Source organism: Adiantum capillus-veneris, chromosome 18 (assembly GCF_014529385.1).
Source record: "Adiantum capillus-veneris isolate H3 chromosome 18, ASM1452938v2, whole genome shotgun sequence".
In the NCBI taxonomy this organism is placed as follows: domain Eukaryota; kingdom Viridiplantae; phylum Streptophyta; class Polypodiopsida; order Polypodiales; family Pteridaceae; genus Adiantum; species Adiantum capillus-veneris.
Window position 1 is genome coordinate 118,147,554 of NC_140948.1, and position 24,318 is coordinate 118,171,871.

At 48.3% G+C, this 24,318-nt stretch overlaps 1 protein-coding gene across 4 annotated transcripts in view; it reads right to left on the reverse strand.

Annotated features, from left to right (window-relative positions):
- Positions 1-12,615: 12,615 nt before the first annotated feature.
- The window catches only part of LOC147436281 (Zinc finger, C3HC4 type (RING finger) family protein), a 219,056-nt gene continuing 207,353 nt past the window's right edge, over positions 12,616-24,318 (reverse strand). For all 4 annotated transcript variants that reach the window (XM_086489205.1, XM_086489206.1, XM_086489208.1 and 1 more), the window contains one exon: positions 12,616-13,085. In XM_086489205.1, coding sequence (XP_086345331.1) covers positions 12,888-13,085 — 198 coding nt within the window. In that variant the 3' untranslated portion in view covers positions 12,616-12,887. The remainder of the gene's footprint in view (positions 13,086-24,318) is intronic.

Consider the following 24,318-nt stretch of genomic DNA (forward strand, 5'->3'; position numbering starts at 1 on the left):
CCGTGTCTGCTCTGAAGAAGTCTGTGATCCGTCTTTGAGACTGGCTAGCCTCGCCATTCATCAGGCTATCTCTGTGTCTGCGCAGCTCGAGCAAGAACAAACCCAGGCATCTCTGATCTTCGTATCCCATGACTCTTGAGAGTGGTCCAAAACCCTCTCTGAACAAGCAATGGAAGCGTCCTCGTATCTCGTAGTAGACGGGGCAGTGGCATGTATAATGCAGCTCTGTCTCGGGCTCCATGTCACACAAGGGGCATGTCTTGGCCTCTGCTGGTACTCCACTGTATCTCCCAGTCTCAATCCGCAGCTGGTGAGAAGATGTGCGTAACTGGCCAACAACACATCGTATCCCATGAGACAGGTGGGTATCCATGTATCTGGGTCTCGTCACAAAACCATCTTCTGTAAGCTGGAGAAGGTGGTCTTTGTAGAAAGCCATCTTCGTGCCCAATTCCTGTGCTGGTTCTATCCATGTCCTCCTGGTGTCTAGCTGGGTCAGGTCTTGGCAGATGAGCTTGGTGATCTCTGACTGTGTAAGAGTGAGAGATGGTGCATCCAATGAGTACTGGAATGGTGGCAGCCTGTCTATGCTGAACCCATGCGCCTGAAACCATGATGCCATCTCCCCATACCAGCATGTTGTATCTCCTTGTATGGCTAACTGTCGAGAGGACTCAAGTGCTATGCGAGCATATCTGTCTCTAGGAAGTTCCCATGTGCGGTTTATGAAGGAGACTGATCTGGTGAGCGCCTCCACCACTAGTGGGGGGGCCGCTAGCTCTGCTCGGATAATGGCCCGTGGTACTGATGCCTTGGCTCTAATGAGCCGTGAGATCATAGAGACGAGAGGTTTCTCCATGTTCCCCCATCCATCTGTGCGACCCGGCCTCCCACGGTGATCCAATGAAGGTCCCCATATCTCAGCTCCATAGAGCAATGCTGAAGCCACCTAAGTGTCAAAGAGCTAGAGCTTCGTCCGGGGCTTCTGAAACTGAACCTGCGAACACATCTTCTCTAATCTACCCAGTGCTGCATGGGCTCTAGTCAGTCTGGTCTCTGCTGCTCTTCTGAGTGAGAATGCAGGTCCGCTAAAAACCACTCCAAGGTAAGTGTAAGCATCTGTGTACTCCACAGTCTCCTGGCCGTATGTGAATGTAGGTGCTGACCTCCTGATCCACTGTGGGGTGGTATTAAACACCATAACCTTGGTTTTACCAAGGTTGACAGACAAACCACTTTCGTGGGCAAACCTATGCAAAGCATTCGGTTGATGTTGCATTCCCTCTGGAGATTCGGAGATCAACACTACATCATCAGCATATAACAAAAGTGGAATCCATGTCCCTGCCAACTGTGCACCTCTATCCCCATCGCTCTCAATGTAGTCAGAAACCTCATCCACATACATACCGAAAAGAGTAGGAGAGAGCGGGCAACCCTGCTTCACCCGAATAGTGGAGTGAACCGGTGTAGAAAGTCCCTCAGAGGTGCGTACATGCCCTACTACTGATCTGTACAATGCCATGATACCCAAATAAGCTCTGTGGGTACTCCCATTTCCTGTAATCTGCGCATCAATCTAGCTCTGGGTACTGTGTCAAAAGCTTTGCGGATGTCCACAAAGCTACAATAGATCCGTCTCCCATGAGATCTGCCTTCCTCGATGATGGCCCTGAGTGTCAAGATATGGTCAAGAGTAGAGAAGCCTCTCCTGAACCCTGCCTGCCCAACTGCACGCATTCCTTCCCTCTCTGCCCATCTACTCAGCTGTTGCTCAAGAATGGATGCATACAACCGTGCCAGTGTGTGTCCAATCATGATAGTGCGATAATCCCCAGGCTCCATGGGGTCTCCTGACTTGAAGATAGGTACGATTGTAGATAGGCTCCAAGTGTCCGGTAGGCCCTCACACATGGCACGGTTAAGCATAACTGCTAGAAGCTCTGCTAGTAGGTCTTTGGCATGCATGAAATGCTCAACGACTAAGCCATCATGGTCGTATGCTCTCCCAGTCCTCATCCTGTGAATAGCTTTCTTCACCATCTCAGCGGTAAAAAAAGCACATGTGTGGGCATGGATCGGGGGGGTTGGGGAGGGGCGGCTGTCCAGGTACTGTGTACTAAGATGATGCGTACTGACCCCAGGTCTCTGTGGAGGAAATAGCAGGGGGGGGGGGGGGGGGGGGGGGGGGGGGGACTGCTCATGAAAGAGCCGCCACGCCTCACGCGAGTCCTGATTCAAGAATAGCTGGTATAGATCCTGCTCGAGTCGAGCCAAAAAAGCCCTCTTCTTCCGCGGCACCACGCGTCGGAAGTCAATCTGTGACTGTCTGTGAGTGACGTCCCGCAAAAGCACCTCCCTCTGAAGTCTGGCTCTAGTCTGGCGGCACTCCTCATCGTACCAGTTGTTCTAAGGCATGCTCCCTGATCGGCAGCTCTGCTCAGGCTGGGTGTGTGGGTATGCCTCTGCTGCTGCATCATGTAATGTCTGTGTCAGTATAGTAGTTAACTCCTCCAGAGGTCGCCGCGGGTCCTCAGTGCATAGGCGTCTATAGATCCCGTCCATGTATACAGAATCCGTCTCCCGTGTGAAGGTGTAGCGAGCAGAGTTACCGGGGAACGTCCCCTAGCCCCCGTTCCGGCGTTCCGGCGTTCCGGGGGGCATTTCCCTTCCTGAACGTTCTGCAACGTCCCGGAACGTCTGGACGTTCCGGGTGGCCAGTGCAAACCGGAATGGCCGTTCCGGAACGTTCAGGAATGCCCCCGGAATGGCCAACGGCTACAAACAAATTTGGCAAAAATTGAAAAAATTGAAGTAAATGTTTGGGCTTCTTTTTGAAGTGTGCAAGGCCTCAAGGACTCATAAAATGCACCCCCCTCCCCCTTTCTCTCCACAAGCTAATCCTCAACGCTCAAGCTTTCTCCCTCTGACACTCTCAAGATCTCTCCCTCTCAAGACTCACTCTCTCAAGGCTCAAGGCTTCAAGCCTTCAAGCTCTCTTCCTCTCCCTCCCACTCTCTCAAATCTCTCCCTCTCCCTCTCTCTCTCTCTCTCTCTCTCTCTCTCTCTCTCTCTCTCTCTCTCTCTCTCTCTCTCTCTCTCTCTCCCACTCTCTCTCTCTCTCTCTCGCTCTCTCATCATCTAGTCATAGCAAGGTTGAATGGTCTTCAGAACGAGTTTTTTGTGAGTATTAGAGTCAAAGGACTCTAATACTCCTTGTATTTAAACACAAGGACCTAAAAAATGCACTATTTGGGTGTTTTTTATACCTCCCGTTCCGAACCCCTAGCCGTTCCCCCGTTTCGCGGGGATCCAATGGCCGTTCCCGTTCTGCGTTCCGGGTAACTATGGTAGCGAGTAGGGGCTGCTAACCGTGGCCTGTGTGCTACACTGAACTCGAAGGAGATGGTCATCGACATCAGAGCATGATCCACTGCCACCCCAACCGATCTGGGCCCAACTATGAGATCCTGGATACTAGAGATGAGATTCGGCTGTGCCATGACATAGTCCACTGTGCTGGCTCCATGTCTGTGTGGGAAGCATGTAAAACCTCCCACAGCAGGAAATCTCTATAGGCCGTTCAAGATGGCCAATCCATGTGCAGTGCCCATGTCTATCAGGTGTCGCCCATACTCAGTATATTCCACATCGTGTGATAGTATGGACAGGCCCGTCTCTACAACATCTAGCTCTCTAAGCATCTCCTCTGAAGTATCATAAAACACTGCCTGGTGACGGGCAGTCCTAGCATTGAAGTTCCCTAGGATGATAATATCACCGTCCCTAGAGAACTCCCAGAGAAAGGGGACTGTCCTCTAGGTGATGCATAAACTGATGTACTCGGGGGAAAGTAGCAAATAGCAAGGTAGAGATATCTGCTTGTCTCTGCTTTCAATCTCACCCACATGTACCTAGCATGCTCATCCCTGCGGGCTATATGTATCAATGGCTGCAGATCCTCTCTAAATAACACTGCCACTCCCCTCGAGCCCCGTCCTCTGTGCTCTGAGCGTGTCTCCTGTCTATAAGCTGTCTCCCACCTGTATCCACTGATGTGAGGCATGGATTGCCCAGGGGCCTGGTGTGTCTCAGAGTAAAAGATGATGTCTCTTCCAGTAAAGCTATCCTCAAAAGCACCCACATCAAGACGCATAGATCCATTATAGTTCCAGGCAGCCACTTTGAGTGTGGTCCCATAAGTCTCGCACCGTCATGTCGAGCGTCGCTCTAGTATTACCACTTTTCTATCTCGGTAAAAGGCAATCTTGCCTTTTCCCCTTGCCGCTCTAATCTCCGGCATTACTTCCTGCATATGAGCGATCTGCGAGAGGGTGAGATCATCCCCGAGAAAGATGCCAGTCTCTTTAAGAGTTGGTCTTTTCTTCAAGAAGGACTTCTTCGCTTCCATGGAGGGAAAACGGAGGATGAGTGCTCTTTCTTTTGAGGTTTCTCCACTGCTTTCATTTTTCTTTATGTTGCCCACTCTCCATGCCCTTGTGTGCGTCGGCTCATGAACCCCCATCAAGGCTGTGAGTTCTTTTACTTCTTCGTCCACATTGCCTTTGTCTTTAAGACTGCAAATTCTCACATGTAAAGGGCGCACATGTCTTCTTTGCTCCTCCGCTAGTGTCTGATGGACGTGGGCGTTATCTCCTTGCCTTTTCCTTTCTTGGCCACCTTGATCCATTTCTCGGCTTCATCCGCCTTCTGTTGGGTTTTGGTAAGAACATCCACCCAAGAAGTCGTCATTTCTTTGTGTTACTCTTCTCCCTCTTTGATGGCCCGTACTTGCTCCTTGATCGTGTTGATTTCTTCGATTACTGAGGGTTGTTGTTCGCCCTCTTCCAATGTGTTTCTTGATCGTGCTTCGGCAAGATCTTTCTAGAATGACGCAATCTCTTCATCTTGAGTCGTCACTCGGTCTTCCAACGTATTTATCTTGCTCTCTTGGATCAGCGCGCGTCCTTCGAGCATGTTTATTGTGCCCAAGAGATTGTGGCTCATCTTGGTAATGGTCTCCGTCATTTCCTCTTTGCACTTTTGAATGGCATCCTCTAGGGGGTCGGCTTTATCGTTTAGCTTCCTCATGCTTGATCGCCGTCCGAAAAGGAGTCACTAAACGCACGTGTGAACCCACACTAGCAACGGGCGCGGTAGCTGGGCGAGTGGGGGAATGGGAGGAGGTATGGCAAGGAAGGGACAGCGATAGAGTACGGACAAGAGAGAGAGAGAGGGGGGGGGGGGGGGGGGGGGGGGGGGGGGGGGGAGGGGGCATGGGGTAGGGGAGAGAGAGAGAGAGTACAGGCGATAGAGTTAAAAGGAAGTGATAGAGATAGAGTACGGGCGAGAGAGAGAGAGAGAGAGAGAGAGAGAGAGAGAGAGAGAGAGAGAGAGAGAGAGAGAGAGGGGGGGGGGGGGGCGATAGACGATTGTAGCGCGGATAATGTGTCGTGCTCTCTACAGTGGGTGGTCCTCAGTGCAATGTGCGTGACAATCTCACTCAAACAGACTGAATCTCCTCAAACAAACTGAAGAAAGGAAACAATAGACGTCCACAGAGCTCACAAAGACACAACAGTAGACCAGAACATATGACTCGACTATCTCAAAGACTGATACAGACTCTGGCGTGGCAGCACACTCGGCTCCAACCCAGGACTCACAGGTACAATGGGGGTGTCGAGGCTCAGATGTGCCGGGATGGTGAAGACGTGCTCTGTGTATCCACTCAGTCTAGACGGCTACGTACAAGATCAGAGGTGAAGAAGATAATCGAATAATCAACCGCTACTACTCATATGTACCACCATAAAGAGCCACCAACGGCTCATAAATGTCAGTCATGTGGTGACATGGCCATGAGGTCCACTAGACCACATAAATGTGGTGACCTGGCCATGAGGTCCACTAGACCACCGTCAGTACCCTGCCACGTATCACTCCCCAGCCCAGAGGGTCCGTCCAGTGTGAACCAGCCTAGACCTGTCCTGTGAAAGACACTGTACCGTGAAGGACACTGTAGGCCTGCTACAGCTTGCCCGCCACAAGACCGGTCACCGTCTCGGTGAGAGGAATACTGAAAAAAACTGTGAAAGAAAACCACTAGGTACTGCATCTGTACATTTCTTGAAGCAGATGCTAATGACCTTACATGCCTCAAAAGTGGAGTAAAACACTGCCCTGCTTGCAACGCCTTAAGCCTTTTAATAGGCAAGGACCCAATATGATTACATAGTCCAAGAATCCCAATCAGCAAAACAGACAGCTTGGCTCCTCAGCGAAGAGATATGCTCGGTTTGGATCTGGCGCATCTTTATCCTCCATAACCATAGTGAGAAGAAAATGACATGGTCCTCACTTGCAGATGAAATTGTTGAAAAGACTGATGATCAGAAGCTCGAGTAATAACGCAGGTGAGGTTAAGCTCTATCTTAATGGCAGAACAAAAAGCATTAACAACAACAGGATAGACAAGCGATCGCGACAATTTCATCTACTGAACAACAGAATGCAGGAACCGGCACCAAGGGAGGATTCTGTAGGAGCCAGCACCAATGGAGGGCCTGCCACCAGGAGCCTACAGCAGCAGGGGAGAACATTAGTGCATGCTCTCTATTGTTTTGGTGACTCTCATGTAGATGATGGGAACAACAATGTTCGGCGCTCTTGATGATCTCTTTGCCACAACTGTGAACCCGAAGGATGTGGGCATTCTGATTGTGGGTAAGGTCGAGGGGTTAAGAGTAGATAGGTACAAGTAAGGAGCAGACTGCTATTATGAGCAGGACAGCTATCAAGATCTTGGAATTCATCTTGCAGGACGGGCTCTGAGAAGGGAGTTTGCTAGACAAAGAGGAGAGCTTTCTTCTGGTTGAAGAAGAAAGAGACACCAAAGGGTTTGAAGTTTGAGGGGGAGTGAACTCCTGTAGAGGAGATTTCTTCCTGCTTCTCTGCTTCTTCAAAGGCTCAGGTGGCTCATTAAGTTTCGTAACTATGGAAACATTTGAAAAGGGTGTACCTTCAGGCAAACAGTGAATAGAGACTCCATAACAAGGCATAGACTTGGTAGCATCCAACCGTTCCAACAGATCCTCCTCCGACCCGTCAGGTGGAGTAGGTTGTTCACATTCAGGGTTGGTTTCCATTGAAAAAGAAACTTGCTGCACCACGGGATCCATACCTCCTTCGAAGAGAATCAGTTGCATCGGAGAGCCAGAAGTATGTATCCACATTGCATCGTTTCCCCAATCGTGGAGTGCTTTAGTGTATCGCAGCCATGGTCTTCCAATAAGCAAGGAAATTCCGCCCTCAACCTGGGGAAGACGAACCACCACAAAATCCAAGTTAAAAGTAAAGTTTTGTACCTGCAGAGGCACATTGTCCACGATGCCCACTAGGTATACTGTTCGTTGATCGGCCAATGTAACTGTGAAGGGAGCAGGGCGAGTAGGCTGTAGACCTAGAGCTAACATAGTGAACTCGGGCATCAGGTTGATGCCAGATCCACCATCCACTATCACTCCTGAGAAATGCCGACCCAAAACGGACACTATCAGGCAAGGGCTTTTATAATCAGTGAGTGGAGCAGCGGGATTGGATATCATATAGGACTCTGATGGTCGCACTGGGAGGTGCCCGCCACTAGGACTTGCTCTGGGGTAAAGTGATTGAATAACAGCAAGGGTGTCACTTCTAAAACTTGCATCTAGCCGCAGCATGTCATAGAGGGACACTTGTCGGAAAGTGTTCTTCAAGACTGTCTCTGCTGTAAGCTCTCTTTTTCTACCTGTTGTTCCTCTGGTACCTTGATCTCCTGTAGATCGGAAACTGCTTCCAAGAAAGCTTCATTAATATCTGAGAGCAAAGATTTGGATTCTTTCATGGCACTAGGGGAGGGCTTGTTAACAGCTGCAGGCAGGGTATCCACTGGTGTGAGAATGTGTGGGGGAGTTGAACTTGATGGAATGCTAAGACCGAGAGCGGCTCTCTGGGCCCGGGTGAGGACGACTGATGGCTCCTCTGCCAACTGCGGCGGCTTATTTTGAGCGGTAACCACGTGGGTAGAAGGGGGCGGCTGAGAAACGGTGCTCACTGCTATCAAGTTGAGCTTCGGAAAGGCAAACTCATTCTGGCTTTGACTTGGGTTCGAAGCTGTGGATGCATGAATTTTATGGCAATCCTTACTGTAGTGATCCTTTGTTTCGGGGCAATGACGACAGGGAGGGGACCCTTCTGGTAGGGGGCATTTGCTTTGGTAATGCCCATATTCCCCGCATCTGTAGCACAAAATGGGCCGATTCAAAGGGCGAGTCGAAGTGCGAGGTGGTCCTTGCTCCTGGTGCATTGAGTTGGAGGTGGAGGCATAGAAGCTTTGAGGAGATGAGGGAACATGGGTATTATAAAAGCTCTCAGAGGGAAAAGTGCTCTGCATACCTTGCATAGGAGGGGCTGTCAGCAAAGGTGCATATGGTGTGGATGGCCACAGGGAGAAACCGTGTTGGATGCAGGTGCTGGCCCTTGCTGAAGAGAAGGACCAAGACTTTGCTGTATTTGTCGCAATCCCTTGAGGTAGTAACAATCCTTGTCCTCATGTCCAGATTTTTCACAGAAGTGGCAATAAACCCGAAGGGGGCATTCCTGTGGAGGGTGCCCTGGAGAGCGGCATGAGCTACACCAAACCGTAGCCTTGGTCTCTTGCTGACACTTGAGCTCTTCTAGCTTGCGCTTAATTTATTCCAATGCCTCGTGATGTGGAGGCTTCTCTTGTCTAAGAGAGAAGGACCTCTCCTCTTGAAGAGCTCGCTGTAACTTTAGGGCTTCCAGTTCCCTACGTAAAGAAGTTAAAGGATTAGAAGGACATTCCAAAAACACATAGGGGGTCTCTATGTGAGGGGGGTTGGTGAACAGCTTCCTAGCCCCCTCTATCCTAGTAACAGCTGCGATGAATTCCTCCAGAGTGGCGTCGGGTCGGAGGCTCTCCCGGAGTTTTTGCTGAGAGGTTTTGAGAAGCACCTTCTCCACCCACTTCTTAACCATGAATTCACCAGGTTGCTGGGGAAGCTTGGCAACCAGAGACTTGGTTTTGGTCATAAGCTCTGCAAAAGTCCCCTCTGGCTGGAGCACCATGTTGGCCAACTCATCCAACACTTTCTCTTGGTAGTCGCCTGGCCTGAAAGCTGCACAGAACTGTTGTCTTAAGTTTGCCCAAGTTGCAAAATGATTCTCTACAAACTGGCTGTACCATTTTTTTGCTAAGCCGTCCAAGGTGGATGGAAAAAGTACCAGATAAGCATCTTCCCTGTTAAGACCACGTCCTCTACAGAGAGATACGAACCTCCGTGCATGGTCGTCCGCATCTTCCGAGGAGAGTCCTTTGAAGGTGGGAAACTTGATGTTTACCTTGGCCAACACACTAGCTAACGGCTCCATGGCCCCTTGTGTAGCCTGTTGTACAATAGCCTGCTGTAGCAGAATAGGAGAGAGCTTTACTGGAGAAGGTGATCGAGAAGATGCGGAACCGGATGAAGGAATGGGTGATGTCGTATGTGTAGGTATAGGTGATGAGGTTGATGGACTTCTACAAGGTGTCAAAGGTCATCTTCTATGATAGTACTTCAGAGGGCTCAGTAGTGCGCTTTGACGCTCGACTGACCGCCTTATATGTGTCATGGAGTGACCACCAATCCAGCCAACTTTGGCAAAAAAGGGCCCTTAACTGTGGGCTGAACAACAAAGGTCTAGACTAGGACAAATGAGGATAATGACCAAACCACCTGGTCCAGGACCACCAATGACTAGACCACCTAGTTGGACCAAGACGAGGAGAACTGTACCAAGGCGAGAAGGACTTGACCAGGACTAGGGACTAGACCAAGACCAGAGATGAGGACCAGAGACTAGGGACTAGACCAGGACCAGAGACGACGATGAGGACTGGTTGGACCAGGGCGAGAGAGGACCATACCAACAGACTAGCAACCCAAATGCAAGCAAAGGGGCGAAGCTCGGTAACAACGAACTAGCTTCACGATTTGTATCTCCATAGAGAGCGAGACTTCATGTGAGGTCCCACCGTGATCGCCAATATGAGAGCACCTGTAGCGCGGATAATGTGTCGTGCTCTCTACAGTGGGTGGTCCTCAGTGCAATGTGCGTGACAATCTCACTCAAACAGAGTGAATCTCCTCAAACAGACTGAACAGAAAGGAAACAATAGACGTCGACAGAGCTCACAAAGACACAACAGCAGACCAGAACATATGACTCGACTATCTCAACGACTGATACAGACTCTGGCGTGGCAGCACACTCAGCTCCAGACTAGGACTCACAGGTACAATGGGGGTGTCGAGGCTCAGATGTGCCGGGATGGTGAAGACGTGCTCTGTGTATCCACTCACTCTAGACGGCTACATACAAGATCAGAGGTGAAGAAGATAATCGAATAATCAACCGCTACTACTCATATGTACCACCATAAAGAGCCACCAACGGCTCATAAATGTCAGCCATGTGGTGACCTGGCCACGAGGTCCACTAGACCACCGTCAATACCCTACCACGTGTCACTCCCCAGCCCAGAGGGTCCGTCCAGTGTCCATCCAGTGTGAACCAACCTAGACCTGTCCTGTTGAAGACATTGTGCCGTGAAGGACACTGTAGCCCTGCTACAGTGATAGAGTTAAAAAGGGGGCGATAGGCGATTGAGTTAAAAAAGGAAAAAATGTAAAGAGTTTAGGTGATAGGCGATAGCGGGGGGGGGGGGGGGGGGGGGGGGGGGGCAGCGCGATAGAGAGAGGGGGCGGGGGGGGGGGGGGCAAGGGTGAGGGTGCGAGGCGAGAGCGGCGCTGAGGGGGGCTGCGTGTAACAGTGCGCAGGCAGCCGCAGGCAACAACTCAAGAAAGATCTCTCTTTAAACAGAGAGGATTGTTGGATTCCACCTTTAATTTCCCAACATTGAGAGAGAGAGAGAGAGAGAGAGAGAGAGAGAGAGAGAGAGAGAGAGAAAGAAATGAAATGTTATATTAACGTCTTCAAAAGGCCAAAATGACCTATGAGACCAAAAAGTTACAATTGGTGAATCTGATACCATGTCTGAGTACGGAAATTACCAGGTTACAAAGTTACCAAGCTACAAAGAACTAACACTAAAACACTAAGGCACTAAGGAGAAAGGGAATAAGGGGGGGGGGGGGAGGGGGGGTTTGTGGGTTCAGATGAAATCTCTCATCGATCGCTGTCGGATCTCATCGACTTCCTCCATGGTCAGAACTCTGGTTGGGCGTCTTGCATGTCGAGCTAGAGTGATCTGTATCTTCTGTTGCAACCTTCGTCGGTAGTGGGAGACCCCCCTGAGGTCGTGGACGTCTGGATTTGCCAAGTTCAGTGGCTCTATCAAGCAGTGTACCTCTAGTATGAGTAGGCTGTAATGACTGCTCCGTTTGCTCTCCTCTGTCTGGTGTAAAGAACTCTGTGATTCGTCTCTGAGACTGTCTTTCCCCTGATGTCCTCAGCAAGCTCTCCCTAAGTCTGCGCAGCTCTAGCAGGAACAATCCGAGACACTTCTGATCCTTGTGTCTCACGACTCTAGAAAAAGGTCCGAACCCTTCTCTAAACAAGCAGTGGAAGCGTCCGCGTATCTCATAGTATGCTGGGCAGTGGCATGTGTAGTGCAGTTCTGTCTGTGGCTCTAAGTTACATAGGTGACATATCCTGGCTCCTACCAGCACCCCTCGGAATCGGCTAGTCTCGATCTGGAGCTGATGTGAGGATGTGCGTATCTGTCCAATAGTGCATCTTATTCCATGAGATAAGTGTGTATCCATTAATGTCTTTAAAAGGCCAAAATGACCAATGAGACCAAACTGTTACAAAATTGTGAATCTGATACCATGTCTGGGTACAAAAAAAACTAGAACAAAAATACTGCTATTACTAGAATCCATCCTCATCTGCACTCTGGATGTTGAGAGAGTATGGCTCGAATCCTCTGCTGTAGTCTCTGTCGATGCTGTCTCAATGCTACAGTAGAGAGAGAGAGAGAGAGAGAGAGAGAGAGAGAGAGAGAGAGAGAGAGAGATGAAAATGAAATGTTATATTAACGTCTTCAAAAGGCCAAAGTGACCTATGAGACCAGAGCGTTACAATGTGGTGGATCTGATACAAAGTGAGAGTATCAAAATGACAAAATAAAAAGACTATCTAATCCTAAACTGGTAGGTGTGAACTAAGCAGCTAGCTGGGACAGTTAAATCACAAGAGATCCAGCATCACAAGAGAGAGAGAGAGAGAGAGAGAGAGAGAGAGAGAGAGAGAGAGAGAGAGAGAGAGTGAGTTTAAAGGCAAAAAAAGGCCCTGTGGGACAGTTTTATACAGAGCAATATCATGCCAGCCTATGTAGTATGTAAATTAAACAAACTCCTGCTGTAAGGAGACATGAGTGGCTCTTATGTACATGTGCGAGGTTCAGTGCTCAAATAAGTTTGTGAGACAAGGCTCCACCAGAGGATCACCACCTTCTTATTAACAAAAGTGAGGCAATTTGTGTATTCAACGATCACGTTCCATGCAAAAAACACCCAAAATAATTGAAGAATAGAGCACACTAATCAATGGCTGGACTGTATTACATAGAAGTGGGGGTAGCAACTGCTATGTGTGCTAAAATCAAATTTTATCTTCCATGAGAGGTGGCGGGCAAAAGGAACAAAGCACACATAGAAAACCCATTATTAATTTACTAATGTCTTGTACAAGGATGATTGATAGGTAGAGGAAAAAGAATGCCCTGCACAAGTTTCACATGCAAGGATCTACTTAGATATGCATACAATGAATACTTTATGTCTGCACAAATGACACAGGAGAGAAACTGCCCCTTGAGATCACGGGCGATACAAATTGAGGCACTTAGTAACAGCTTGACGGCAAAAGGGACATCGAGAAACCGCGGAGGAACAATTCCGGCACATCACATGCCCACATGGTACCAGTACACTATTAACCTCCAAGCTCAAACAAATTCTGCACATCCAAGATGCCCGCGCCGCCTCCGCTTCCTTCGCTGCCATATTGGCCCTTTCCTGTTCACAGCAGTAAATAACTCATCTCTGTTCTTTATGGAAAAGGTTTCTCAAACTACATAAAGTGATCGACCTGGGATTGTACCCTTGCGATGCTCTTGTTAGCATTGGAGTATTTTAAAACAAACTTGAATAAAAACATGGCGGAAATGACACTTAAAGATTGACGCTGTACTAAACACAAACTGGAAACGATGTATTGTCCATTCCAGCAACCCTTGAAATTTCCACGTTAACCATGCATGCTCTTTGCCACCCTGTAACAAACTTGGACACCCCAAGTTTGCGACACAAAAGAGATTCACTTCAAAACAATTCACAACTTTAAATCACAATTCAATTTTGAGACGACACGGCCCGGTGTAGTTCCGTGCCCAAAGATATTGGCCCCAAAAACTGGCGCCCCTTTCGGTATTTCTTTTATATTAATCTTTGAGCAAAGTACAACTCCCGTCGGGAACCTCCACTCTCAGACTCTCCGTCCATATGCTCTGAGAAGTGAGGCCCTTAAGGCTCTTTTATTCTTACAAGGGATGTCAAAAGCAAAGCCCCAAAAGCAATTAAACTCAAAAGCGATTGGTTCTTAAAGCAATGATCCCAAAAGCAACTTGTTCCGAAAAGCAAATGTTCCCAAAATCTGCCAGCAAAAAGCACCAGCGCAATTTGCGGAAATCCGTACAGGCTGCCACGTCAGCACTATCAACATAAATCTCGGAAATCCGTACTATCTTGCCACGTCAGCAATCAGCACAAAATCAGGGGAGTCTGTACAACCTGCCACGTCAGCGTCCATACAGTTTGCTTGCGTGTGTGGGTGTCCGACAGAATTGCCATGTCATCAATTTGAGGACACACCCCCTTTTCCAACGATGAGTTGCTGGTTGCAAAACAAAGGCTGGATTATGTACCTCAATTTGACAGTCGAGTACAATCATCCTCTTCCCGGTGTCAAATTGGCATTGCACTCAGAAAATAAATCTTCAACTCATTTACCATGAGATAAAGGCATACTTTCTTGTTTGAATCATAGTATGAGTGCACGGCACAAGCAATCATTCATAAATTGTGTGTAGAAGAGAACCTTATGAATGGTCCTTTATGCATTTCAAAGAAAAAGGGAGGAGAGGGGCAAGTCTGTCAACAAAAGCAGCCTCGGGATAGTCTTTCAAGTGTCTACTGGATAGCCTATATCTCACCACCTTGCATATCAAGCAACAATACTCTAAAGGAGCCACTGAACTATGAATGGAGCAAAGTGTATCTGCTAAAAGCCTATTTCTAATGGAGACTCCATCAGAATCCATGAAATATGGAACCTTACCTCCATAAGAGTGCTGCATCAGAAACAACCCGGAAAGGTTGGATGACCTAGGGGTGTAGCCAACTATAGTTATCTTTCATAAGTGGGTAGAAGTGATCCAAACAGACATCGGAGTCAACTTATACCCAGGTAGCCAACGGACCAAGGTGCACTATCCCCTATGTACCAAGCCGCTGGACCAAGGTGCACTAGTGTACCTAAGTACCCAACGTACCTACAGGTCTACCTAAGTGCTTGTAGCGTAGCTAAGGGGTCGCCTTAGGTCAGTGGACCCCAAGTGCACCTAATGTACCTTAGGGGTGGTGGACCCAAAGTATACCTACGACACAGTGTGGACCAAGGAACAAGGTGTAGCTATGTGAGCAAGGTACCATCCTTTACACCCCGGTGGGCCTGCCCTATCTTACCCTCAACTTCTGGTAGTGGATGCAGATTGCAGGAGTCAACACACTCAAATATCTCCACAATATATCTTTACCACTACACTCACTTAGATAACATGACAGTTTAGGCGATCATCATCGGTCTCATCAGTAGGTGGAGCCACTAATAGTCATCAGTTGCCTGGGGCTAGGTTTGGTACTTTCCTAAGGGTGATACTCTCCACAAAGGGTGGTACACATCTCAGTTTCAGTCTAGGGTTGACATTTCACTACTCTGAACCATTGCACCTTAGCCTCTACACCCCGATTGTACCTTGTATCCAAGTCTTGGTTTGGAACTAGGTGTGCTACCAACCAGCCGCGGTCTTGTGGTCATCTTTGGGGCAATCTAAGTTCAGTGAGTGTGCTGTATCAAGTTCTCGGTGCTTGTCGTGTACAATTTCAGTTCTCAGATGCTATGTGGTTATCTTGTTTTTGCCTACTGCGCCGTGTACTTACTACTACTACTGTCTTGCATTGCACCTTGTGAGTGACTAAGAGCACAATTGTTGGTGTATCAGCAAACTGATAAATTTTGTGACCTCGATTCGTGCATTCAAGCCTTCTCCACGTCGCAGCAGTGGTACTAGACGCCGCACAAGGACCTCCATCATAGTCTCATGTACCTATTGTAAAGAAAAGTACAAAGTCTCCCACACTACAGAATCCCTGACACAACCACCCTCAAGCTCTCTTGCCTTTCAATGTTGATTCCCGCCTTCCCGTATCTAGCTTTGTATAATTAAGACTTTAAGCCTCTGAACCCTTCCTAACGTATAAGGCATGGCCAAGGGGCCTAATCCAACCATTAAAAAAAAAAACTCATGTAAGTTGCTGACATGGCATCCTGTACGAGTCCAACCGGAAAATTGCAAAAACTGCTGACGTGGCAGTACGGACCAGCATGCGTCTTATGGAATTGCCCAGAGGGCAAGGCCAGTGTAAGGACCTCCTTCTAGCCCTTACTCTTAGCCAATGCATCTAAACCATCAACTCGGGAAAAAAATTATTCCGGTCAATTTGGGCTAAATCCAAGCTCCAAAGTTTACCCATGAGTCACTTTAGGTTTACACCATGGGAACATGGGAAGAACCAATGCATGGGAAATTAGCTCTTCATTTCCATAAATTAGCATAAAGAAAAAGACAAGGAAAAAGGAAAAGAAAAAGAAAGAGAAGATAAGGATATGAATAAGGTGAGTAAGTAACTTGTTGAAGAAGGTTTGAAAAGCAAACTAATTAAAAAGAACTTATCTATAAGGAAGATAAACTATCAAGATAAGAGAAGGCACTTATCTATAATGTGCATAAAAAGAGGGCTTCTCTTCTTATTTTACACTTCTCTCCTTCATTTTCTCAAGGTGCAAACTTGACAGTAAACTTGAGAAATCCATAGCCAAGCCTCTTTCACACACACCTCTTACACACACACACACACACACCCTCTCCAAGAGAAGCCATCGCCAAAACCCTAATCAAGTTTGTCAAAACTTGATCTTCTTCTTCCCATTACCCTCTCCCTCTCCTCTCTCCTAATTCTCAAGATTTCCATAGCTTGAATTCCATTTTGCCTCTTGCCATTCTCTCATTCCAAGTAGCCAAATTGGTGGTCTTCAAGTGAAGTGAAAAGAGAAAGAGTCGTCTACATCAACACACTTCTTCAATACTCTTCCAAATCAAGGAAAAGACTTAACATATACACACTAAAGTAATGTTTTTTTATTCTCTTTATGCTATTGCACTTTTTTGAAAGTGATTTACTTTTATGCTTACTTAAATTCATGCTTAAGCTCTCATGTTTCCATAAGCAAGCCTTTTGAAAGAAGAAATAACTTCTTAATTTTGTTGTTTCCTTCTAATTATGGTTCATTAAAATCATCATAATTAACCATGTTGCTAACAACCAACCACGATGTTATTTCAAGTTCTATTATTTCAAGTTTCGTAGATTACCAGACTAATATAGCATAGAGAGAGTAGAAAGCACTCTCTTTAACCATAGGAGATTGGAGGTCATAATTATCTAAATATTTCAAGTTTCTTAGATTACCATACTAAGGTTGCATAGAGAGAGTAGAACGCACTCTCTTTAACCATAGGTGACTGGAGATCATATTTACCTAAATAGTGTGCATGATTGAATGGTGACTAATATTTTTAATTATCAAATCTTTAAGACTCTTCTAGCTGTGTGATTAATCCTCTCCATGGAAGTAAGAGGTCAACCTAAACCCTATCTTAAGAAGAATTTGTTGATCATTCGTACTCCATTGCATGAGCATTTTACACGACACTAGTATGTCCACTCTAAGAAATTTTACAAATGACTATCATTCATCAAAGGATTCTCCTCTTGCATAAACCATCATTTAATCTTGCACAATCAATTAAAGGAAGTTTTAGATTATTTGTTATAAAAATCAAAAGTTGATGCATTCTAAATGTTAGTGTTTACTACTCATGGTAGACGCTTAAGCAAAGGTCATTGTGTAGAGCATATGGATTGTTCATTCCAAGTTTGTTTTGCAACTACGAAGAAGAGGGGAGTAAGGGGATAGCTTCACGGAAGTGATGACCGTGTTGCTTGAACATAAAACTCTCATCGTTTCTATCAAGATTTCCCATGGATGGCAAATGATGCAAAGAAAACAAATGGGAATTGACCAAAACGGTGTTAACTTGAAATTTACGTCGAGACAAAAACCTTAAACTCCCAAGAGACTCGTTGTTTTTTTAAGGTCTTGTTTGAGTAAAAATTAAAATGAACTAGAAACTAAAGGATTATAATTAAAGGAACTTAATCTAAATTTAAACTAAGATTAAAACTTTACCGAGCAGACTTGACGTAGATAGCCCTGGCATAATATAAAAGATTTAAGTGTGAACTTTGTCTTGCATGTTTGGAAAAGGCCGGCGCAAGTGTTTACCTGTGGGATGCAACAGGGGATAGTCATTTTCGGTTAGGATTGATAACCGTTGGTCTAAATTTTGAGCTCTGGTTTATTCAATACCCTAGAATTGGGATTGGATGGAAGTGAGTCCCGGCCGAGTGGTGAGACCCGCGAATACGTTTGAAAATTGGCCTAGTCCGGGTAGGCTTGATGTCGACGGGAAAAGAAGAAAGGAAAATGGATCCAAGAAGGCATTGGATAAGGGAGAAGGATGTAATTTAATTAAGAAACTCTTCTAATTGTTTGGTAAAAAAGAACCTTGGAAAGGTTAGGAACTTAAATAGACTATTCCGCAATTGTCCTCATCAGCCGGACCTTTGCTTTGCTTCTCAGATTATTTATTTAAAAAGATCTTAAGGTAGATTAATAATAAATCTTTCCCACACAATATAAAGAAAAATAGGAATTGAAAATTGTATAGAGCCGTCGCCTCCACAGAATACCCAAGTCCTGGGACAAGAGGACAGCCTTGTCTGACCGAAAGTGTGAGCATGAAGCGATCACCTCTACCTCCTGCCAAAAGTACTTGACTGTGAGCCTGTCTATACAAAGCTGACACCGCTTTGATCCAAGCATCTGAGAAGCCCATCCTGTGTAGAGTGCCCTCTAGAAAGTCCCAGTCAACTCTGTCGTATGCCTTCTCAAAATCGAGAAGAAGAATCACTAGGTCCTCACCACGGAGCCGTGCTAGGGCAGAAGCCTCCCAAAAGGTAAAGATGTTGTCAAGGATACTCAAACTCAGAGCCTTGGCAAGAATTTTGTAGGCTGAGTTGAGGATGGTGATGGGGTGCCACTGTCGAATCTCATCCAAGGAGCCACCCTCCTTGGGAATGAGGTAGATCAAGCCCTCACTCATGTTGTCAGGCATCACTCCTGTGTGCAAAATATATTGAAAAGCACCGCAGCGATCTGGGCCAAGCAGGTCCTAGTACTCCAAGAAAAAATTGGGAGTCAACCCAACCTCACCTGGACAGCTACCATGGGGGAGGACCCTAAGAGCCGTGTGCAGCTCCTCAAGCTGAAGTGGCAACTCAAGCCTCTGACGCATCTCCTCAGTCACGAGACAAGGCATCTGTCCCCAAACCTGCTCCCTGTATGCATCCTCACGCTCTGACTGTGGCTCTGCAGACAGCAGCTCACGGTAAAAGTCAGTAGCAACTGCACGCATATCCTCGGGCTCAGAAGCAACTGACCCGTTGGGCCTCCTCAACTGATTGACCTTGGCATGCGAATGCCGAGGTCACACTGCCTCAAAGAAAGCACTAGTCACTCTGTCGCCCACTTGTGTCCACTGAGATGCCTGTCGGTGGAAAGCAAACTCATGTCACCTCTCCTCTGTGCTAACAAGCTCCTGTCGAGCCTGTTGTAGCTGCTCCTCCAACCAGGGACTGTCTAGATGCTGCTCCTGCATCCTCTATAACGAAGCAATGCCCCGTTTGAGACGCTCCTCCTCCTCTCGCTGCAACCCCGCGAGCCAAAGACTCCTGGAGAAAGAAACGGCTAATCTGAGCTAGTTCTGAGACCACTCTGTCAGCAGGAGAATCCTACCTGTCCAATCTCTCTGTCCAGAGAGCCTCTACTCGCTCTCTGAGTGCACAGTCCAGCAAGACCCTCTCTGAGATGCGAAGCATCGTGCTCCCTCTCCTCTGCCTGTGTGCCACTGTGAGGATCACTGGTGCATGGTCCGAGAAGGAGGTCCCTGCCAGAATGCCAATTGTCCCTCCCAAGTCACTGAAATGGTCACTAGTGTAGAAGCGATCTATCCGCGATAGATTCACTCCTCCCACTCTGCGGTCCAAACGAGAGAAGGCAAGGCTGTCTGGGGGCCTCACAAAACTAGAGTGTTGCCAAACATCGGAGACCCTCAGAGTCATACAAAACCTCTCCCAAGTTGCCAGCTCAACTCCATGCACAGTAGCATGGCTACCACCAATCCTGTCATAAGGGTCCTCCAACATGTTGAAATCCCCTCCTATGCACCTATGTTTTGCCTGCGGCAGAGACTAATATCTGTGACCAAAACTCTGCTCGAGCACTCTCCACATTGGGCGCATAGATGTTCAGGAAGCCCACTAGGCAACCCTAAATCTGCATAGTAATCCACTGAGCCCTGCCTGGCACAATAATCCCTCTGCTCACAATGGCCTGCTGCAAAGAGTGCGCAATAGTCATACATACCCCACCCTCGATGCCTCCAGGTCCAAAAGCAGCTCACCAAAAAGTATCATATCGTCCACGCAAGAGCTGACCACAACGTCTAATGCGGCTCTCACACGGATGGTGCTCCTGAAGCATAAGGAGATCAATCTCTCCCTACAAGGCAGCGCTGAAGCTCCTGACGCAGTCGGCCCCGCTGACGCTGAAACTGGGGCCCACCTAGTCCTTGCACGTTCCATGAGACGATGCTCATGGGGAGCGAGAGAGGACAGATGCTGCCGCAGCAGCTAGACGGGCTATCTTCGAGGCTGGCTTGGATGGGGAGTAATCCGCATCCGAGCGTCCTCTAGATAGGCGTGACTGCAACGAGTGCTTGGCCCAAGCCCAAGCAGAGCGAGCCGTATGTAAAGCAACCTCCTCTGTTCAGGAGTCCTCATGAATGTGTACATAGCATGGCAAGCACTGTGTATCGGCAAAGAAGTAAACCACAATGTGTCTACATCCTGCTGTATCTGGAGGTGTCACCGCAAACTTGGCCGATGGCCACAAAGTCTGAAGCATGTCTGTAACTCCTAGTTCTCCCATGTGGTGAGAGAACTCTAGGACCTATGTGTGCAACCATCCCAACACTAAGTCGAGAGTTTACTCAGTATGGTCCCTGCCGCAAAGGGGAAAGGAGAATCCAACTGCTTAGTCCAAGGCCTCTGTTCCCCTAGCTGCAAGGAACAGAACATGGACGCTGAAGCAGGCTGCCTCATGGTCTATTGAGGGGTCGCCGAGAAAACGAGTAAAGTCGTAGTCGAAGAAGTCCCATCGGCGCCGGATGTCGATGCTCGTCAGACCACGAGGGATAGCTGCAAGGGGAGACGTCTGTACCTGTAGAGGGGGTCGCAAGAAAGGCTGTCCCTCTCTCACCAAGCGACTCGTGGCAAAGGGGCTGCCAAGAGATCTCCTAGCAGCCGGAGAAGGCCTTGCCCCCTGGATCGATTGTGGAACTGAAGCCGGAGGGGGGGGAGTAGGAGCAGGGGGAGCGGTGGAGAAGAGGGGCGGGGGGGAGCGGCAGAGGTAGAGGGGCGGAGGGAAGAGGCGGCGGGAGCAGGAGGCGGGGGGGAGGATGATGAGGAGGGGGGGAACTCTGGGAGGGAGGGACCGTTGAGGGTGAAGCTGGGGTGGGGGCCGGCTCAGGGACCTCATCCTGCTCAAGAGGACCAAACCGGTTCCGCGTGGGAACCCACTGCTGCTGAGTAGGCGCCTGAGGACCACTCTGAGTGCCAGGCTCTCGCTGTGGCCCCTGTCGACGTCGACCACGAACCTGCTGCCATCCCTCCTCCGCTGGAGCCCCAGGCTCAGAGGGTGGCTCTGCATGTGTGTGCTGTGTCTCTGTCTGTGGCTGCTGTCCAGTCCTTGCAGGCTAGGGCTGAGTCTGTGGTGTAGGTCGAGGCCTCCTCTGTGGACAAGCCTTCACAAGATGGCCCATCTGTCGACAAATGAAGCATTGGTTCGGGAGGCCCGAATACTCCACACTCTGTCCAAACCACCCCCCACTCACCCGAGGCAGAAGAATGACCTTCGGGAGCGTGTGAGTGTCTCTGACCAAAACGCGAACAGAGGGAATGCCAGCCGCCTTGGCAGCTACTGAGGCTGCCATGCGAAGTGTCTCCAGGACAGTCTCAATGGCTGAGCCTATCCTGGACAAAAGTGGTAAGTACTCCCTCCGCAAACCCGGAAAGCAGACGGAGATGGGGATGTCTGCCTCCTCTACTAGAACATCCGAAGTAGGGTCGAAACCATGCCTCCACTGTCGAAAGTGGGCTCGTGCTGCTCGGATGGTCAATGGACTCATGGCGATGACCTTGGACGCCATCTCGGAGGTCTCAAACTCGATCTGATAGTAGCCTCGTCCAAGTATCTGTACGTCCAAGATCTTGCCCACCTCTATGAGAAGGCGGGCCTGGAGAAGGTCACACAGGTCTCCTTTGCTAGGTGGGGTGCCAAGAATCTTGCAGATGACAGAAGTTGCCTCCAAGCAATCTACCTTTGCAGCTAGGCTCGCTTGCTCTGTCACTGAAAGAGCAAGTCGAATGGTGGGCTCAGCGGGGTCGGACGAGGGGGCTTCTGACGAGTCCCTCTGTGGCGGAGCTGGAGCCTCCATCTGTGTCTACTGTTGTGGCGAAGAAGCGGACGGAGAAAGGACTCTGCAACCAAGCGCGCCGAGCACTGTCCAAAGAACAATGCCCCATAGCCAATTGCAGGGTGACTTCGGGAAAGAGGAGGGCGGGGGAGTGGATAAGACGGGCAAGGGGGCGAAAGCACAAGAGGCAGCGGGTGGGGGGGTGGCGGCGCGAGAGGGCAGCGGGTGGAGGTGGGGCAGCGGGCGGGAATGAACCGCGCAGCAGGAGGGGGGGGGGGGGGGGAGGCTGGGCTGCGGCGCGCGAGGACAGGCGGGGGTTGGGGGCAGCGCGAGGGAAGTGAGGGGGGAGGCAACAGGGGGGGGGGGGGGGGGGCGAGGCGAAGGCAGTAGCGAGCACGCCTGTCTGAAGATTTTTTTATTTTTTTTAACTAGATAATCTTAATAATACTAAAGCCAAAAAGAAGTAAAATATTCTATAATTAAAAAAATGTGCGAACGACCTGATAAATGCACACTTGCAACAGTATGCAACAATTTGCATGTCGCTTTCAAATGCTTGAAATGTATTCTTGGTTCGACATGTTTGGAATACTATTTTTCCTAGTATCATAGTACTACCTTGGAAATGTGCATTTATCGAATGGTTCGGTGGGAGGGTGGATTCCGGAGGGTTAATTTGTTGGCTGGAAAGTTGTATCCAGTTTTATGTTGTCCATTTGATTAAGTAAAGAACGGGAAAAGAGATTTCGATTTACGGAGTGGGAATCAAACTTGGGAACGAGGGATTCGTGTAGTTAGTAATACAGTCATCTTAGGGGGACACACTGACAGCTGTGCTCAGTCATAACAAGGAAAAAAGCATCAGTGACCTTGAACCAAGGATGAATTAGAGAACTCTCACCAGTTGACCCTAAAAGGTAGAGTTCAAATCTAGTCTAATGGCTTTGATTGAAATGTTTTGAATCAATAAGGAAAGATATTTCGGGGTTAAGGGATTCGTATGAGAAAAGTGAATGTTATCACCCCCTTGAGTTGGCATCAAAAAGGAGGAGGAGTTATACCTTGGTGTCGGCTTCAAGAGGGAGGGATGTCAAGGATCTCTGTGTATCCATTTCGAGATGGTATAGTCGATGATCAGTGGCATGGCCCTCATAGCCAGAGCTTTTCACTGGTAGTGCTTTCAGGCTAGGGCTAGGAGGCCCCTCGCCCATGCCTTATAAGTTGGGAGGGGTTAAAGTTTTTAAGGGATTTAATAGCCCCTAACCCCCTCGGGCCTCTAGGCAATTATCTTCACATTGCCATGCCACACTCTTATGACACATCAGACATCCTAATTAGCAGAGAACTTTTTATTGGTCGGGTGAGACAACAACTAGAAGTGCAAATTTTCTATCACAAACTGCTGACGTGACAAGCCACTTAAGACCAGTTGGGCATCCTAGCCAACCTGTAGATCCTAGGCGAGGGGCCTAAACCCTAGCAGAAGCAAAAAAAGACGAAGTTCTCACCAACTTACAGGTTCTTGTCGAATGGCCTTAAAATAAAAGGGGTTAGGATTATATCCTAACCCAACCCCCAACTTATAGGACCCCATCCGATGGGATCTAAAATAAAGCAGAACACTACATACAAATAAACTTGTGTAAAAAGATGAGGAGGTGGCAGACTGTACGCATGGCCGAAAATCAAGATCACATGTAAATGACGTGGTAGTTGTACTGATGTTCGCGGTTTGCACTGCTGAAATTGCACTTGTACGGATTTTCTGCAAATTGCACCAGTGGTTTTTGGGCGCTATTTTTTGGGACCTGATGCTTTTAGATAAGCTACTTTTCATGTAAATTGCTTTTGATGGCCAAGGGGCCTTTAAATATGTTCCAAGGGCTCACTCTCTAGCATGCTTCCGCGTGGAGATGCAGAGCTGGTGTTATATCGAGTTGAAGCAATATAAAGAAATACCGAAAAAGGGCGCTCGGGTTTGGGGCCAGTGCTCTGTTGGCGTGGAACTCCTCCAGTCCGTGTCTCGTGTGCCGTGTATCTCTTTCAATTTAGTTGTTTTGAAGCGTCTAAAGTCTGTTCAGTCTGTTCTTTTCGGTTAGCACGTGGTGCCCTTCTATTACAGTGGTATCATAGCTCCAGTCGTGTGCTTTTCTGAAAGTATACCAGTCTTTTTAAGAGCAGATAGAGCAAGATGGCGCTTCCAGATTTCACAAGAGAATTTTTTCACTTTTCGGGAGAGAGATCCAAGGAAA